This window comes from Danio rerio, chromosome 9, assembly GCF_052040795.2.
Source record: "Danio rerio strain M-AB ecotype USA chromosome 9, GRCz13ab, whole genome shotgun sequence".
In the NCBI taxonomy this organism is placed as follows: Eukaryota; Metazoa; Chordata; class Actinopteri; order Cypriniformes; family Danionidae; genus Danio; species Danio rerio.
In genome coordinates, this window is record NC_141029.1 from 29,397,672 (window position 1) to 29,417,179 (window position 19,508).

General features: G+C 34.5%; 1 protein-coding gene across 19 annotated transcripts in view; it reads right to left on the reverse strand.

The window, feature by feature from the left end:
• stxbp5l (syntaxin binding protein 5L) overlaps positions 1–19,508 on the reverse strand; it is a 231,424-nt gene that overhangs the window by 114,530 nt on the left and 97,386 nt on the right. For all 19 annotated transcript variants that reach the window (XM_087266926.1, XM_087266923.1, XM_087266929.1 and 16 more), the window contains 1 exon segment: positions 16,920–17,020. In XM_087266926.1, the coding sequence (XP_087123052.1) occupies positions 16,920–17,020 (101 nt within the window).

Genomic DNA, 19,508 nt, shown 5'->3' on the forward strand with positions numbered 1-19,508 from the left:
AAAACAGTTTAGAATTAAAATTGAAGTATGTGTATATTATTGTTAATGTTAAAATTGCCTTTTAAGATTCATTTATTCATTCATTCATTTTCTTTTCGGCTTAGTCCCTTTATTAATCTGGGGTTGCCACAGCGGAATGAACCGTCAAGTTATCCAGCACGTTTTTACAAACATACTCATTCACACACACACACTCTTACACTACGGACAATTCAGTCTACCCAATTCACCTGTACCGCATGTCTTTGGACTGTGGGGGAAACCAGAGCACCCGGAGGAAACCCACACAATCACAGGGAGAACATGCAAACTCCACACAGAAACGGCTCAAACCATCGACCCATCGACCTTCTTGCTGTGAGGCAATAGCACTACCTACTGCACCACTGCGTCGCCCCATAAGATTCATTAATTTAATATTTTATGTTGTTTTATGGCTCTACAATATGTAAATATTGCTTTCAGTTGAAACCAGGTTATGCTCTCAGAACATTTTTTTGGTTACTAACAAACATTTTTTCAATAACGTAAACAGAATGTTAACATTCAACTTTTAATATTCAAAGTTAAAATTAATTTAAATCTAAATAAAAAGAGAACTGATTGATTGATTGATTGATTGATTGATTGATTATTAACATTTTAATAATATTTGATGAATTATTACAATATCCAATGCTGCATTATTATTTTTGTAAAAATGTAAATTAAACATATTTAAAACTAGACAATTAGAAAATAATCTGAATTAAAAATAATGCTGTTAATACTTAATACTATTGTAGTATATCTAATACTGTTTTTTATTGTTTTTTGTTTTACTGTTTTATTGTTCTTCAAAAAGCTGGGATTTTCCCCCAAAAAATTCAGTATGGTGTCAAAACTAAAGACTTGACAACATAATTGAAGAGTTCAGATGCAAACTCCTTTAAATCCATCAGACGTATTTTCTTGTAAATGAGCATTTTCTATCAACATAAATAAAATAGCTTTTTTCAGAAATGTCAATTAGGCAATTCTTTTTAATGAGGTATTAAGATAAATTTCCTAAACTTTTAATACGGTAGATTTTCTTTTCCATCAAAACCAGTTAAATCCACTTGTACTTTTTCTACAAAAACCTCTAAATCTATATTGGCACAAGACATTATAATTACTTAAAAAATCAATAAAGATGCAAATAGAAAATATTTTACCAAACATAAAACACATCATAACATGCTATGTGCAAAATGCATTATATTAATTATAGTAATTAATTAAAATATTTATGTGTGCAAGTAGAACAGAGCGAAACATTGAGAAACATCAATATCTGTGCAATGTCAACATAAATAAATGTCATCCATTCATCATCACCATAACATCTCTTATCCATCTGTGCTGCTTATATCATGTCATAGCATCTACGTGGGATAAAAGTACGGCATCATGTTTAACTTCATCTTTCATACATTGGATTTGCTGTTTAATGTATAGTAAATCGCACTCATTCAAAGTAACGCCACTGCACCAAAAAAAAAATTAGTATGAGTGCATGCTACACTTACACTTAGATGATTTAAAGCAAAAATATTGACTAATAATAATAGTACATATTATTTATAAATGCACTTTTCTAAAACTCAAAATGCTATTTGTTGAGCATGTACTACAGTGCTTAGCATATTTGAGTACACCCCTCACAAATTTATTTTTTAAATTCATAGTTAAATATGAATAATATTTAAATATTTAAATCTGGAGCTAGTCTGACAAAGTAACTTACGATAACGGTCCAAAAACGAGTACACCCAAATTTATACATTAAAGAAAAATATTTTTAAAAATTAAAAAAAATAAAAGAAGAGAAGCAAAAAAATGTGAAAAAAATGTTGAAATTTTGTAGGCTATATTTTTTCCATATTTTGCTGGAATTCAATCTTTAAATTTCTAAATATGTTTGGTGACTAAAATATTATTTTAATAAATGTGTGTGTGTGTGTGTGTGTGTGTGTGTGTGTGTGTGTGTATATATATAAATATACTCATTAACTCATCAATAGTTATACGGTGGCTGAGTTAGACCTCTTTCTTGACTTCTCACAGAAACAGCAACGTGTGCAGCATGACATCACCGTTGCAGAGACGCTATTGGTTAAATGCCGGTAAAGTAGAACAAAAAAGCAGCTTGAAGCGGAAAGCGTAAGTATGTCTGAGGTCTGAAGCTATTATAACATTGATGACAACAACATTGCCATAGCAAACTGTGAGATATGTAAAATAAAATTGGGATTGCCTGCCGGATATTTTAGGTTGAGGTGCTTTTTGTTTTTATATTAGATTTTGTTTATATATTCTGTCGCACTAAAGTTCAAAAATGTAGAATTTATGTTATTTATTACTTGATTGATCAACCTACTGTACCACACAGAAGTGCTCTGTTTGTTAACAGAGTTGTTGAATGTTAAAATAAGGTGAATTAAATAAAAAATAAGGAACATCCTGGATCTGTTTCTTTGCTCTATTTTTTTTTATGTATTATAGAAGTATCAGATATCAGTAGATATTCAAAATCAAATTACTCGAATTCGGGGGCAAAAAAAAAACTGATCGGGACATCCCTAATAAAAATATTCATTTTCAAAATGGGGTGTACTTAATTATACTGTACATGCCTTAAGCGTTCGCTCAATGTCAATATCTCATTTTTGGCAGAATTGGCGTTTAGCAGCTTTTGCATCTGAACTCTTCAGTTCATTTTTTTTATCCAAAACATGAAGAAAACATACATGTAAACTGTTGCAAATTGTATTTAAATGTGTATCATCCACTTTTGCACCACACAACAAATCACAGATACTTAAAACCTTTTGCAAACATGAAGCATTTGGCGAGTAATTGAGCAAGCGATCAATAAAATGATCACATATGCAGGGTCTTTCAGAGACTTCACGCTGAAATCCATCCAGTGGCATCATCCATCATCCTTATAAGCAGGTTAACTAGAAAATAAAGACCAGCACACGGTAATTCGGTGCTGTCCACACTCATTACATCTCTCTGTGTTTTCCTCCCCTCACACCCCTGGGGTCTTCAGACAGTCAAGGTGATTGGAAATGAAGGTTGTGAGACGCCAGACAGACAACTAAACTTGTCAGGGTTAGAATGCTAATGGAGCACCTGGCCATGCTAATGCACACTTTCCTGTTTCTGACTGGAACACATGGAAGACCCAGATGAGAAAATGACTATTATGGTGATAAGGGCATTTAGGAAGCAACTGTTCCAAAATGCTCTTTGGCCAGTTTTGTGAGTAACTAATTGAGCTTTTTGTAGGCCTCTGAGGCGGTCAAGGTCAAATTAACACAGCCTAAAAGACATGTGATTACATTTATATCTGTGTAGTGCAGGATGAGTGAAGGATATTTTTTGTTTTGTAAATAAATGTATGTTGATGGTAATCCTAATGGACATTCTAATGAATAAAAATAACAAGTGCATGGCAAGAAGTCTACAAATTCTCTATACTTGTGTATTTTTCAGTATTTTGTGTTACATTTGTATAGTGCTTTTCTGGACACTTAAAGCGATTTTCACATTTTTAGGGGGAATCTCCTCATCCACCACCAGTGTGCAGCATTCACCTGGATGACGCGACGGCAGCCATATTGCGCCAGACTGCACACCACTCACCAGCTGATTGGTGGAGAGGAGACAATTATGATGAAGCCAATTATGATATAGGGATGGTTAGGAGGCCATGATAATAGTAATAATTTTCATTTATATAGTGCCTTTCCAAAGCTCAAGGTCACTTTACAAAGAATGCAACAAAAAGAGATGGTACAGGCAGATAAAAGATACACAAAAATACCGGAAGTCAAATATAACAAACTGGAATTACAAAAACAAGACCTAAGAGACAAAGGACCAGAGTGCAGGTGGATCAGATAAAGTGGTCAGTTTGGCAGATCAGAAGTGTAGTATTTGTAAAACAAGTCTTAAAACGAGTTTTAAGTAAGGATTTGAATTTAGAGATATTATTAACAGAGCGGAGTGAGCGTAGTAGAGAGTTCCAGAGTTTGGGTGCAATAACACTAAATGATCTGCCCCCCATTGAAGAGAGGCGGTACTGAGGGACAGCGATATATATATATATATCCCATATAGGGATGGTTAGGGGGCCATGATGGACAGAGGCCAGTGGGCAAAGCAAATTTGTCAGAGATGCCAAGGGTTAAACCCCAACACTTTTTGAAGGACATCCTGGGATTTTTAACTACCAGAATCAGGACATCTCATCCTAAAGATTTTTATTTTTATTTTTCCTATTTCTAATAGGAAGGTATACAATATTATATATATGCATATACTGTACATTAGATAAGTTAGTACTGAGGCTATATCTGGAGCTCATCTGGAAAATAACTTACGATAATGGTCCAAAAACTAGTTCAGCCAAATGTATGTTATAGAAAAATATTAAATACAAATTTAATAGAGTCTTTTTTGCAATATTTAGCTTGAATTTAATTGCATTATCTTTCAATTTCTAAGTATGTTTGGTGACTAAAATATCATTTTCATAAATATATCTGGCGACGCAGTAGAGCAGTAGGAAGTGCTGTCGCCTTACAGAAAGAAGGTTGCTGGGTCGCTGGTTCGAGCCTCAGCTCAGTTGGTGTTTCTGTGTGGAGTTTGCATGTTCTCCCTGCATTCGCGTGGGTTCATTCCACTGTGTCGACCCCGAATTAATAAAGGGACTAGGCCGACAAAAAAAATTAATTAATAAATTTATCTGTTTAATAAATCTGTTTTGTTTAAATGCACCAACTTGCACCACCTATATTCACTGAGAAATTATAAAAAAATTGAAATTTGAAAATTGGGTGTACTCAATTATGCTGAGCACTGTACATATGCATATCAAATAGAATCCCATTTATTAATCAAACCTATTTTATATGTTTTTATATTGATTGGAATCTGTCAGTAACCTGTGAAAAGCAACAAATAACTATCAAAGATGAGCTTTATTTATATATATATATATATATATATATATATATATATATATATACACACACACACACACACACACACACACATATATATATATATATATATATATATATATATATATATATATATATATATATATATATATATATACATATATATATAATACTGAAATTTGCTAAAAGTTTGCAACCCTGCACCAATAAATGGATTATTTCATATCTCAAAAGATCACACTTATGTTTACTTCCATGTGGACATAGTTGTCTATTAAAATACATGCTATTTTGACCTCACTTTTGGGCAATATATGTAGATACAAACACCGAATTTAAAATAAAAAGTGTCTATCAGTGGACGAGATGTGCCTGTTTAATTCACTGACTGAATATTTTCCCATATCTCTGCTGGGCACAATCATGCATTTTCAATAGAATGAACCATTATGTGGGGAAGAAGAGGTCAAATTTATATTTATAGTAGCAGTTTATTAATGGTGTTAATGGTTCTCAATGGTTTGAGCCTCGACTGGATCAGTTGGCATTTCTGTGTGAAGTTTGTATGTTCTCCCTGTGATCGTGAGGGTTTCCTCCGGGTCCTCCGGTTTCCCCCACAAGTCCAAAAAGCATGTGTATAGGTGAATTGGGTTGCTAAATATTGGCCGTAGTGTATGTGTTTGAATGAGAGTGTATGGATGTTTCCCAGGGATGGGTTGCAGCTGGAAGGGAATCCGCTGCGTAAAACATCTGCTAGATAAGTTGGCGCTTCATTACACTGTGGAGACCCCAGATTAATAAAAGGAACTAAGCCAAAAGAAAATGAATAAATGAATGAATGAATGAATGAATGAATAAATTAATTATTATTGGATGGCACGGTAGCTTAGTGGTAAGCACTGTCACCTCACAGCAGGAAGGTTGCTGGTTTAAGTCCCAGCTGGCATTCCTGTGTGGAGTTTGCATGTTCTTGCATAGGTTTTCTCAGTGTGTTCCAGTTTCCGGTTGCAGTATAGCTGAATTAAATTAACTAAATTGTTTATATAGTTTAAGAATGTGGTTGTGTATGTGTTTGTGTGTGTGAGTGTGTGTGAGTGTGTGTGTGTGTGTGTGTGTGTGTGTGTGTGTGTGTGTCTCTCAATGAGTGTGTATGGGTGTTTCCCAGTAATGGGTTGCAGCTGAAAGGGCATCCGTTGCATAAAACATATGCTGGAATAATTGGTGGTTCATTCCACTGTTGTGATCTCTGATAAATCAGAGACTAAGCCAAAGGAAAATGAATGAATAATATTATTACTATTATTAATAATATTTCAGATACAGATCTGTGCAAATTATTTTCCAGACCCCTACACATCTAGTTTTCAAACCCTCCGTGTAATTAGCACCCTGCTTCCACCTACATACATCATGTTCATGTTTGACTGTTTTCATATTTCTACACAGCCGACAGTTTAGCTGTGCATTCATGTTACAAATTACACTGTGTGCTTACGACACCTCCTTCACAGCTGAAGAAATATAAGCGATTGGGTTTCATACTGCCAATACTTATTAGTTCAACTCCTCCAAAAATGCAATATTTTAGGCCTGTGCGATTCTGGAGTATGATGAAAGCGGCTTGTATTTTTGTGACAGACAAGCATGCTGAGCATCTTGAATCAGTCTTATAGCCCCCCTGAGTCTGTCTCTTGACCCTGCTGAGCTGCAAATCTCTGTCATCTGACACAGCCGTGCACCAAAGCAAGCACCCAGCCGCGCTCACACACTCAGACAGGCACCTACTGAACTGAAAACCCATTTCTCATTACATGTGAATTTGCATAATTTTAATAAAGCCTAATATAAAACACTTCAGGGTCAAGGCGCACACATAAGACAGCAGAATTCCCTGTCATTGTGTGTCTGTGTGTGTGTGTGTGTGTGTGTGTGTGTGTGTGTGTGTGTGTGTGTGTGTGTGTGTGTGTGTGTGTGTGCGTGTGTGTGTGTGTGTGTGTGTGTGTGTGTGAAACTGTCACGGTGGGAGAAACCGTGACTTTATTTGTTTGTTCCAGACAGTCTGATGAGGAGACGAACACAATCATTGGTTATTATGGAGGGGAACAAAGCTCATTAGATGTACCCAGAAAACACAGAGCGAGCAAAGACCTGTATCTCATACCGTCTCAAAACAACTATAGCCAAGCAATTTTACTGAGATGTTTCAGTTGGATGGCACAATATGCTATGTGACACTCGTTAATCAGAGCTCTCTGTGTGATGCTAATATAATGCTTGTATCCCATGTGGTTTACGACTATAATAATCGATCATAAAAACTCAAATATACTGTACATATGTGGTTCCCAACCTTTTTTTTTTTTTTTTGCCTGAGACCCCTTTTCCCCTGGAAACTATTGTAAGGCCCTCCTCCACATTTAATGATATGTTCACTAATATAAGTTTGCAGTAAGGATGACAAAAAAATGTTGTTTTCAGACAAACTGTATGTTTACGTCCAGAAATGTTTATGCACAAATAATAGTCTACTGTAAAATTTAAAAGCAAAACATCAGTAGGCCATTTGTAACTAAAAACATAAGCCTTTGCTCTTTGCGGTCAAATATGCTCTGGGCTTGTCACGGTATTGGAGTGGAGTCGCCTGCAAATGTCTTATTAATTTGGATGGTCTCATGCATTCGTTATCAAGAACTTTGGCGTAGATAATACACTGTGGCTGGGTCAGGGACTCTTTGCTTTGAGAAAATAGAATAAAAACATATAGTTCAGGTAACTATCTCGGTATTTCCTGCATTTTGTGTTTCCAGTATTGCTAGTGCTGCGACACAAAATGTTTGGAGCTTCGTCACCTGAGTCCAGTCTGCTTACTATTAGCTGTTGAAGGCAATCAGTTAACCATCTCTTTTTTTCTGGAGGACGAATTACAAATTTGTCAATTTTTTTGCTCAGCCAGGGGAATAAATAAATTAAGTCAACTTGATTGTTCTCTTAATCGCCCACTGCTTATTTTTTTTTAAATATGATGTGACCCCCCACAGTGCTTGCTGAGGCCCCCTTGTGGGCTAGGCCCCCCCTGTTGGGAACTGCTGCTGTACACTACCATTGGGTTGGTTGCTGTAACAATTTTAATGTTTTTGAAAAAGTGAATGCTCATCTTATGCATTTAATTTATTTCCATAAAAATGTAGGAGATTAAAAAAAATCATCATACATATTTCATGTTGTATTACATTTTAAAATGGGGCTTATTTTTATGGAAGTCAGTCCTTCAGAATGGATTCTAATATGCAGGATTTGCCACTCATAATTGAATACTTATTATTGCTGCTTTTATTTATTTAGGATAAGCATTTTATTTAGGATTCTTTAAAAATAAAGTATCTTGTTTGGAATGATTCATGACTAACAATTCCTTGCCAAACAATAAACAAATAAATAAAAAAACTCCTGACAAGCCTGTCAGTACAGCCATGCACATAAACTACTCATAAAACATCTTTTGTTCCAAGCGAATGTCACTAAAAAAGGTGTCCTGAGAAATCATAATGGCTCGGATGACAGCCCAAGGCTCTATAACCACCAAAATTTTGTCAGGAAAAAAAAAACACTCTCACGACGTGATCTTATTAGCAGTACTACTGCTATTTGTACACAAAGGGTCATTTTAGAACACATATTTTTATATGTTTGGAAACAAAGAAAAATGCATTATTACTATAACTTCCAACATTTCTAATATTGACAAATACTCTCAGTGTTTGGGATTGTGAAATCAAATTTGCTCAAAAAGATCTTGTTCACATAGCATCTAAATCTCAAATAATACTCAAATGCTCAAATTCTGTCTATCAGCTTTAATCATCACGGCACAGATTAAAGTAAATAACGAAGATATCTGCAGAGTCTTATGACATTCAGGCAGCAAGAGCTCAACTGATTCATACTTCATCCCTTAAATCTTAATCTCTGTTCCAACTGGCAGGGGCCCTACAGTGTTTACCTATTGCTTGAGCTCAGGATATCTCTTGATGTTCACTTCACTTGACAATATGTTCATTTGGAACACCCTGAAACATCATCATAGAGAGATCTGATGACATTATAAACTTCTTTAAATAAAAAATAATGCAAATTCATGTAATACATTTGTATAATACATTACATTTTATAAAAGTAGATGCATTATCACTTTTTTAATTAACATAAAATCATACTTAAAAGCACTCAAATTAGTGATATATGTCTCCTGTGATGTTCAATATAAAAATGAACCATGTTCTTAGATTAGTTTTATTTTATCTTATTTCACTGTGTTCATGATATTTGATATTTGATTGAGATCAAGTCTTGTATCAATGTACTGCATACAAATTACAAATGGCATTAATTCAATTCACTAATAATGTCGAAACCTCAGTGTCTTTATTTTATTTTAACTTCTTTGAGTGCTTAAAGACTGATGGCTAAATATCCATCTCCTCTTCCTGTAAAATAAAATATCGATGCACCCTAATTCTCTTTGACGTTGGCAGTGCCCTTTCAACTGAACAAGTTCTCTCCCTTCAGAATGGAATCTCACTTAAGATGGCAAAATACTCTGTGAAGTCCACTTCAAAGTCCACTCACGATTGAACTGAACAGTTAATTAGCCAATGGAAGCTTTTATACCACAGTAAAGAGCGTGCAGACTGCAAAACTGACAGGAGCCGATTTGGCAGAGAACAGAAATGAAACTTTAAAATGACAAATGGCTCACTGTGTCTCTGTAAGTTATCAAAACTAAACATGAAAACCCAGAACATACGAGACTGTATAATGTGATAGAGTTGTCCACACTCAAAAAAAAAAAAAAAAAAAAAACTTTTCTGCTTGTTTAACACATTCTTACGTTTTTTTGGGGACAACTTAATTGTTTTATGTTCTGTCTACTTAAATTTGTATAAAACTATAAATTTAACCTAAAGAGCCCCTATTATGGGTTTTGGAAAATGACATTCCATGTAGTGTGTAACAAAGCTCTAAGTGAAGTGAAATATCCAGCTAAGGCTTAAACCTGAAAGTGCTCCGTTTAAAACTCTTGATTCTATTATAAAGGAGTTGACTCATAGGAGGACAAAACAATGTAGCAGATCCTAGTTGAATCAAGTCGTGTAGACGCTGTGCTCAGCTGGATATTATTGGAAGTGTGAGGGGAAAGTTTGTGTTATAGATGAAAAGAGATGAAGAGTCAGTGGTTGAGGTTTAGTTTTGCAAAAATACCTCAGCATTATAGCCCCAGCCTTGTGCTGTGTTCCCGTCATTTTTCTGACACTTACAACGGGGGATTCGTAAGTTGTTTGTTAAAGGAAGGATCAGAAAACACTATAGATGTGTGGGACTTTGTCAGAGCTCGACAAAAACTTTACATTACACAGTTCATGGACTGGCGAGGCAGTGGCACAGTAGGTAGTGCTGTCGCCTCACAGCAAGAAGGTCGCTGGGTCGCTCGTTCGAACCTCGGCTCAGTTGGTGTTTCTGTGTGGAGTTTGCATGTTCTCCCTGCATTCGCGTGGGTTTCCTCCGGGTGCTCCGGTTTCCCCCATAGTCAAAAAGACATGCAGTACAGGTGAATTGGCTAGGCTAAATTGCCCGTAGTGTGTGTGTGAATGTGTGTGTGTTTCCCAGAGATGGGTTGCGGCTGGAAAGGCATCCGCTGCATAAAAACTTGCTGGATAAGTTGGCGGTTCATTCCGCTGTGGTTGACCCCAGATTAATAAAGGGACTAAGCAGAAAGGAAAATTAATGAATAAATGAGTTCATGGACCTGTTTCTTCCTCTATTTCCTAAGTGTAAGTAAGTGTGATTAAAGTAGTTGCCTCCTTGTTTTCTCTAGCTTGCAAATTATGTATTTAACTGTGTTTTGTTATTTGTAATCACTTGTAGTGTATCTAGTTAGCTTTTTATTTTCTCATATTTTATCTAATGCCACGTTGAAAGCTTTGTTTACAGATTTAAATGCGTTTGTAAGCTCACATTCCACAGCCATTTGTCGTCGTTATGGCCACAGTCAGCTGTTCTTGCACACGTGCAGCGGTCAAGTTTCAAAATACTTCAGCTTTTGCCACGGTGTGCATTAATACTGAATGTATGTCACTTTGTTTACTTTTGGTTAATAATAAAGCAATATGCTGCTGTTTAACAGCATTGCTTTAATGCACTCCTGCATTGGGCTCACAAAAATACCTGCAAACATTTGTCACTAAAATCCGGGAGACTAGGGGGGTTAAGGTTTGGGGATGAGGTGTCTAAATAACACTTTTGAGAACCGGGTACTTTGTGCTGTAGTGTTAGTAACTACTATGAAGCGTGTTTCGGGCCACTGTTCTATACCAATGTTGGCAAAGAACAGGGGGGTTAGGGGGTTGTGATTGGGGTGTGGTGGTTGAAATTACGGGAGTTTTCCGGGATAAATAACAACAGGAGAGTGGAGGGAGATGGGTCTGAAATACGGAAGTCTCCTGGGAAAAACAGGAGTTTTAGTAAGTATGCTCACACATACCCTATGCACCCTGACTAATTTAATATTTTTGATAGGCCGTGGTGGGCATTCACTCTGTCTCGTGCTGAAGGCAGTCGACCAATCGTAACACACTGTCATCTGTCCAATCAGCGCAGATTAGCATCGCGCTCAGGAGGGGTTTGGCAACAAATGAATCGCTGAACGAATCCAACAGGAATTATAGTCCCTGGGATAATTTTTACAGTACCGTATGGTTTCACTCACAAAAAGATTTAAACATATCCACTGACAAAAAAAAACATGATGAGAGAAGTAAATGAGCATAATGAGAGTATTAAATGAGCAATACACATTGGTAAGTCATAAAATACACACTGTAAAAAGTAACAAACACCCTAAAATGATTATGTTTTATTAACTTAACTTGTTACAGTTTTCAGTAAGAAATTAAGATGAAAACAAATGGGAGATTTTTTTTAATCTGATCCAACGTTGATGCTTATTATTATTATACATATTTGTATTATTTGTTCCAATTTAATTGGAAATAACAGATACCTGCTCATTCCAATCTGATAAATTTACATTTTATTCTGATCAAACTCATTCAGATTAATGAAGATGTTTACATAAAAGGATGAAGAGCCAGCTTGATCACTAATGAATTATGTAAATTTAGCTATTGTTTCTGAAATGTAAACATTTAATTTATACATGAGAAACCTAACTACATTAAACAAAGGGAAAAACTAAATACATGTCATACATATTTTCTTCTCTCACACACATGTCCACATAGTCATGTTAACTCAATTTAGTTCTTCAAGTTCAAGAGAATACAAAATTAGAGGACAATATCTCTAGGAAAATACTACACACTCCCTCAGGCATCATAGTGTAAACGCATTTGTAAACTAGAAAGTAGTTAAAGCAATATACAGCACGCAGTCTGATTTAAAACAAACAAAAATCACTGGAGGTTATGAAGATGCTAATGCATGTGGGAATGCACAACTTTACACAAATGTGCACAGTCAATCCAATGAGTTTTTATTTAGCATCTTCTGGACTCCAAGCTGCAAAATGTCAGAGAGCATTTGCGATTTAGCGGGTTTGCCTCAAGGTTCCTTGTGCCAAATGCAGTCATAATTTTCTTGTCAGATGACTGTTTTTCACCCTCTCTCAGACCCTGGCAATTAAACTGACCTTTTTATGCGGCTGTGCCTTTGAGATTTCCGTGTAAACACCCTCATCGCATGTGAAATATTACTTCTTTATTTTGATTTCTAGCTTGCACTCTCTCACAAGCTGCAGGTTTGCTGTCAGGTCCAATATATTGCAGCCTCATTACATTGTGACATGTTCACAAGCCCATGCTAAAATGTGACACAAAATTTTTCAGATTTGACTAAAATTATCATTCTGCTGGAATACTTATATAAAGTTGCTTTTATTTATACAGCTTTAGTCTTATTTATATAGCTTTGTTATACAATAATAATAAATTCTAAATAAAATAATCATTATTTAAATTTTGAATTAATTGATCATCTGATACTGGAATCATTTTGTTTGATGGTCAGTCCATTGTCTTTTACGGTATAACAGACCTCTTTTTTTCCTGTTCATTGGCAATCAACATATCAATATTAACTACACAAATTATTAATAATAATAATAATAATAATAATAATAATAATAATAATAATAATTACAGTAAAGTTTATCATTATTTTTTAGTAACCTTTAGATTTGACTCATTTTGCATGTTGCATGTTGCAGATTCAGTAGAATCAATCTAAATTTACAAAAATCCAATACTATAGATTATTTCAGTTCTGGTCCAACTTTAACTTTGTTTTTGTTTTTGTTGTGGGGGGTAGGGGTGGGGGGGCTTCCCAAAAAAGCTTCTGCCAACTTGTTACTTTAAGTTGAGTTAATCTCACGACTCCTCACTAGAAAAAATAAAGGTTGCAGTATTTCTAACCATAACAACAACGACAAAAAATAGTAACACCAATAATAACATTAATGTCATTATTATTAACAACAACAAATTACTACTGCAGTAATGCTAACATAATTTTAAAGCTGCAGAAATAATAATTTAATGTGAATTTTTATCTCACATTTACCTAGTTTGCTCTACAAAAAAAGCACTTAGCACTTGTGGACTGTTAAGTTGTATTTAACTGTTATGTATATACTGTATATGGAAGTGTTTACTAAAAAAATTTAAATGAAAATTAATAAATTGAACTTTCAAAAACAACTATCTAAATTAAAAAAATCAAACAATCAAATAATAAATCAAAATGAATTCTCAAATAAGAAATCAAATGTATTTGATATTTAATTTTCATGAACAACTTAGTAAAATCCTAAAATAATTAAATGATAAATCAAATGCTCAAACTATAATTCAAATGGAGGAACCAGTTTCTGGTCCTCCTGATTACACACACACAGCTGGAAGCTTATAATGGACTTATTACTAGGACTATAAAGACACATCTTAAACAAAAGCTGCGTCACAAATGGCGCACTATACACTATGCACTCATGCACTATGTACTTAAGCACTTACACACTCAACAGTATGTCGTCCCAAATGGAGCACTAATGTTTTTTTTACTACACGGATTTTCAAGCCCGTTTCCCTGATGACGTTTGACGGTTGCCAAATCAGTGAAATAAATGACCAAACTATCAAATATTACCTGCCATGAGTATAACCGCATTCACCATCGGGAGGCGCTAAAATCACTATCGTAGGAGAATTTTGCTTTCACCATCAAAAATAAATAAAGTTATCCAACATGTGCGCTCGATAGCTCCGCCCCTTCCGCTACGTGTGCAAAGCTGCGATTGTTGAGTGCGTGAAGTGTCCAGTATTACACACTTCATTTTACCGGCTGAATGAGTGCATTATGCGGGTAATTAAAGTGCACTTATTATTTTTAGAGTTTTCAGTGTGAACACACTACTTAAAATATTTATACTACTAAATGGTGTAGAATAGTGCATAAGCATGTGAATTGGGATGCAGCTATAGACTCTTTGCTGAGTCTTTTTTTCAACATTTGTCTCTGTTTTAGTATTTTTTTTTTTTAATTGAACTATGTTTGTTTGTTTTGATAATGTATTTCTTCATACTAATTTTCAAGAGTTTTTTTGTTCACTCAATATTTAAGGCCAGTGCAACTGATGTTTTTAAAAGTTGAGTACACAAGAAAAAAAGAAAGGAAATAAGTATTATGAGGTTTTTCTTTTTTTCAACTTCATTTTAGGTCAGTGAATCTGATGTTTTAAAAAGTTGAGTAAACGAGAAAAAACAAAAGGAAATAAGAATTTTTTATTTATTTTTTTCACTCAATTTCAGGCATTCCAGTTTTGCAGACATTGTTCAGTTGGCACAACTTAAACAGTTTTGACCTCTCTAGACAACTAATAATCTTATGTTAACACAACTAAATGTTTTTTTTTATTACTGACAAATAATTTTAGGTCAGTGCAACTGACGTTCTCATAAGTTGAGTGAACAAGAACAAGCAAAGCGAAATAAGGATTATGTTTTTTTGTTGTACTGGCTTAAAATATTTACAGAGTATATAAAAGGAAAACATTTGTTATTATGGTCATCTCTTTTATTCTTTATTAGAAATATGTATGGTGATTTATCAATTCTTGTATTGCATTGGTGTAACGTGACCCAGAGCTTTGTTTATCGAATGATTCATTTGTATCTAATAAATTACTAACATTTTGCTATTGAAGAAAACCCTCTCCTGACCTTTTTATTGAACACACATGGAATTGGCTGAATAATCCAACAATAAGATTATGGTATAAATATCTCTTGCTGTAGAAGAAGCCAGATCCATACTCCATACTCTACCCAATAGATTAAACCCATTGTGTTTTAAGCTAATAACAAGACTTAAAGCATGTTGGATTTGTTGATATTATTACATAAATCTTGTTTTTATTTGCTGCATTTACAGTACATTTAACTAACAAATATCAAATCACAAAAAGTTTAGTTCTATTATGTTAAAAGTATGTTATCCAAATGGATGGAAATTTTAGATGCAATCAGAATAAATAAATCTTATTTGTTAGGCCTATATTATTTTTTATTTTTTTATTTATTTATTTATTTTTGAGTGTAGGAAGCCACATTTAGACAAGGTTCTCCTCTCACACAGAAGACCAGGTACAAAATATATAAAAATAAAGAAAGGTCGTTGATGATTTTCTCTTCGACTCTCTCAAGGTCTCTCTGTTTGTGAAGAATGTGTCGGTGTTTTTGTTCAAACTTTCTGAAAGGTTGCTATACTTCTATTTGACTCCAAAAGGCCATTACCCATAAAGAAACCACCACATTTCACATCTCTGAATGAGAGCGACATTTAATAAAGCTGACCCTGACTCATTCACCAGAGGAAGCGGACTAACAAAAGCCATATTAGTCATACCTAGCGGGTCAGTTTCCATTGCGTGAATAGTACACAGTTTGAGAAGCACAGGAATGGTTGTAATAAGAATAAAGTTAAGTGAGGTCTTAAATTAATAAGTTATAGTCAATGTTTAAAAATATTTAACAAAATTACCCCACCACCACCCAGTGTCAAGTTACGCCCAAATAAATTAGATTAGGATATTTATATTAAATTAATAAAATTAATATTCTGCTTTGCAACTACAACTGTACAAATTATTTTTATAAAAATTTCCCTTTATATAATTTATATACATTAATAATACCAATTGTAAAATAAATATTAAAAAGTACATTTAATTTATAAAATAATGTTGCATTACATATCATCGTATATACAAAATAATACTATTATAAATATGAACAATAGGAAGAATAATATGAAACATTTTATTTATAAATGTATATTACACATGCATGACAATAAAACCTTTGAACTCTGTTTAGGTTTTCATGTGGCCTAAATATGTGCTAGTAAATAGCACACTTAGGTAAGAGTAATGCTTGATTTATTGATACATTTTGTAGTTTTATTAATAAATACTTTGGCCAACTGTGTCCAATAGCATTTTTAGAGAAGAAAATCCTCACAACCCAGTGAGAAACAGAAGAGACGAATGAATACTGGAGCTACACCACTTTAAAATATTCAGACTTCCCTTCAGTCTACAGCCTTCAGCTTTCTGTGTTTACTTTATCACATATTCATTCTGACCAGCCTTGGGCAGTCAGCAACTTCTCCTCGAGTTGAAATATTGAGATGGATTCTTGCTTTCAATGTAAAATTAAATTAATAAAAATCTAATTATTAATGAAATCCTTGGGAAGTTCATTTTTGACTTGATAGATTGTGATTCCGCTGTGCATATGCCTGATAATAATATGCGGTTTGTGCACTGTACTGTATATAAAGCATGCTCACCGCTCTCTGTTGAATTTGAGAGAGTGTAGGATAGCTGGAAGTCGCTGCCGCAGGCTCCAGAGATGCAGCGTATCATCCGCACAGGCTGTGACTAGCGCCCCCTATAGAAACAAAAGCATAACTTACATTACTCAATTAATACTACAACATTAATACTCTAAGACAAAGATGCTATAAGCTTTTTTAGACATTATGGTAATGTAGTGTACAATGTAGCTTTTTTCTGTATTTGAAAATTATTTTCTCATTATAAATATACAAACTGCCTAACAAGCAAATGCGTGTAACAAATCTGCATAACTCCAGTCGGTCTTGATTGGCTGCCCTAAAACACTGCAGCCGAGGCCTGGATGTGTTTGTGGATTGTTGACTTGCCAAGACTTTCAGAACATGTGATATGAAAGCAAATCCACATTGCAATGACTTTGAAAAGATGAGGACTCGGACTTGGATTGAAACTGCAAAACTAGAGCCATCATTACTGTTTGTATCATTGTGCTGTTAAAGGGCTGAAAATTATTTCCAGCAAACAGCAAACACTGACCAATCTGATCAGGCTCTCACAATGGTGGGGGTTTAGAGAGGCTGGATCCTTAAAGTAACCTTTTCAAACAATTAAAAATAAAGGCATGCTACAATGCAAATAATGAGTGTTCTGAGTGTTTATTGTATTTGGACAAAAATAAATCTGTTTTAGGAGACCTAAAACAAAATTAAGACGCTTTAAAAAGGGCACATTTTATCCCACTGCGGTCCATTCACAGTTTTAAAGGATGACCATAAAACAACCTTAAAATACTCTATAAGTTTTGATTGTACTGATAACATACACACAGATTTTAAAGGGTCTATTTTTACTTGTACACATTCATTAATATAACAAAACTATGTAACTTTGAAAAATGAATAAAACAGACAGTGAGAGCTTTCTGGCTTCTCTGTCTTTTGTCAACATGACAAACACATCAAGAAAAAAAGAGCTGAATTATCTGCAAATATTTGCCTCACAGACATAAGAGACATACAGTTGAAGTCAGAATTCTTAGCCCCCCTTTGAATATTTTTCTTTTTTTAAATATTTCCTGAAAAGGCGGCGCAGAAGGTAGTGCTGTCGCCGCACAGCAAGAAGGTCTCTGGTTCGCTGGTTCGAGCCTAGGCTGGATCAGTTGCTGGTTCTGTGTGGAGTTTGCACGTTCTCCCTGCATTCGCGTGGGTTACCTCCGGGTGCTCCGGTTTCGCCCACAGTCCAAAGACATGTGGTACAGGTGAATTGGGTAGACTAAATTGTCCGCAGTGTATGAGTGTGTGTGTGAATGAGTGAGTGTGGATGTTTTTCAGAGATGGGTTGCGGCTGGATAAGTTGGTGGTTCAGTCCACTGTGGCAACCCTGGATTAATAAAGGGACTAAGCCAAAAAGAAAATGAATGCATGAATGCATTTCCTAAATGATGTTTAACAGATCACCGAAATTTTCATAGTATGACCAATTATATTTTTTTCTTCTGGAGAAAGTCTTATTTGTTTTATTTCGGGTAGAATAAAAGCAGTTTTATAATTTTTTAAAAACCATTTTAAGGTCAAAATTATTAGCCCCTTTAAGCAATTTTTTTTTCCGATTATCTACAGAACAAACCATCATTATACAATAACTTGCCTAATTACCCTAACCTACCTAGTTGACCTAATTAACCTAGTTAAGCCTTTACATGTCACTTTAGCTGTATAGAAATAGGTAGGTAGGTAGGTAGGTTACTTTATTTATACCCGAAGGTAGATTTGATTTGCAGTCAAGAGTCCTCATCTCACAACAGTGCCACACAAAGCAACTCACACAGTAACAATAACAAATGCACATTAAGACATAAAACGTAAACATAAAGAATAAATAAAAAATCTCTTTAAGTGTCCACCCCCCTCCCCCAAGTAAATATTAAAATTATCTAAAATATACAGGTCACTGAAACATCTCTGCTTAAGTCTTATTTAAATGTCTAATGGCTGCTGGTATGAAACTATTTTTGTAACGTTTCATTTTACAGCTTAATACTAGAAACCTACGACTGGAGGGAAGGAGCTGAAACTGAGTGTAGGGGATGAGCAGTGTCATTTAAAATTGAATTTGTAATTCTCTTTAGCTGCCTAGTGTACACAGCTTCTAGATTGGCTAGTGACACCCCGGTCAGCTTACTGGACCACTTAACTATTTGATTTAGTGAGGTTTTATTCTTGACAGAAAGATTCCCAAACCATGACACCAAAGCAAAGGATAAAACAGATTCAAGAAAAACATTATAAAATAGTTTATCAATATGGAAATAATTTAACTTTCTCAAGCAAAATAGTTTATATATCTTTAAATTATCTAGTAAAATATGATTTACTGTCATCATGGCAAATATAAAATAAATCAGTTATTAGAAATGAGTTATTAAAACTATTATGATTAGAAATATGTTGAAGTAATCTCCACTCCGTTAAACAGAAATTGGGAAAAATAAATCTGGCTTCAACTGTATCTGCATAATGCCTGAAAAGTATACTTTTAAAACAAATGTTCTCTGGTTTTGTAATAATAATACATACAATGTA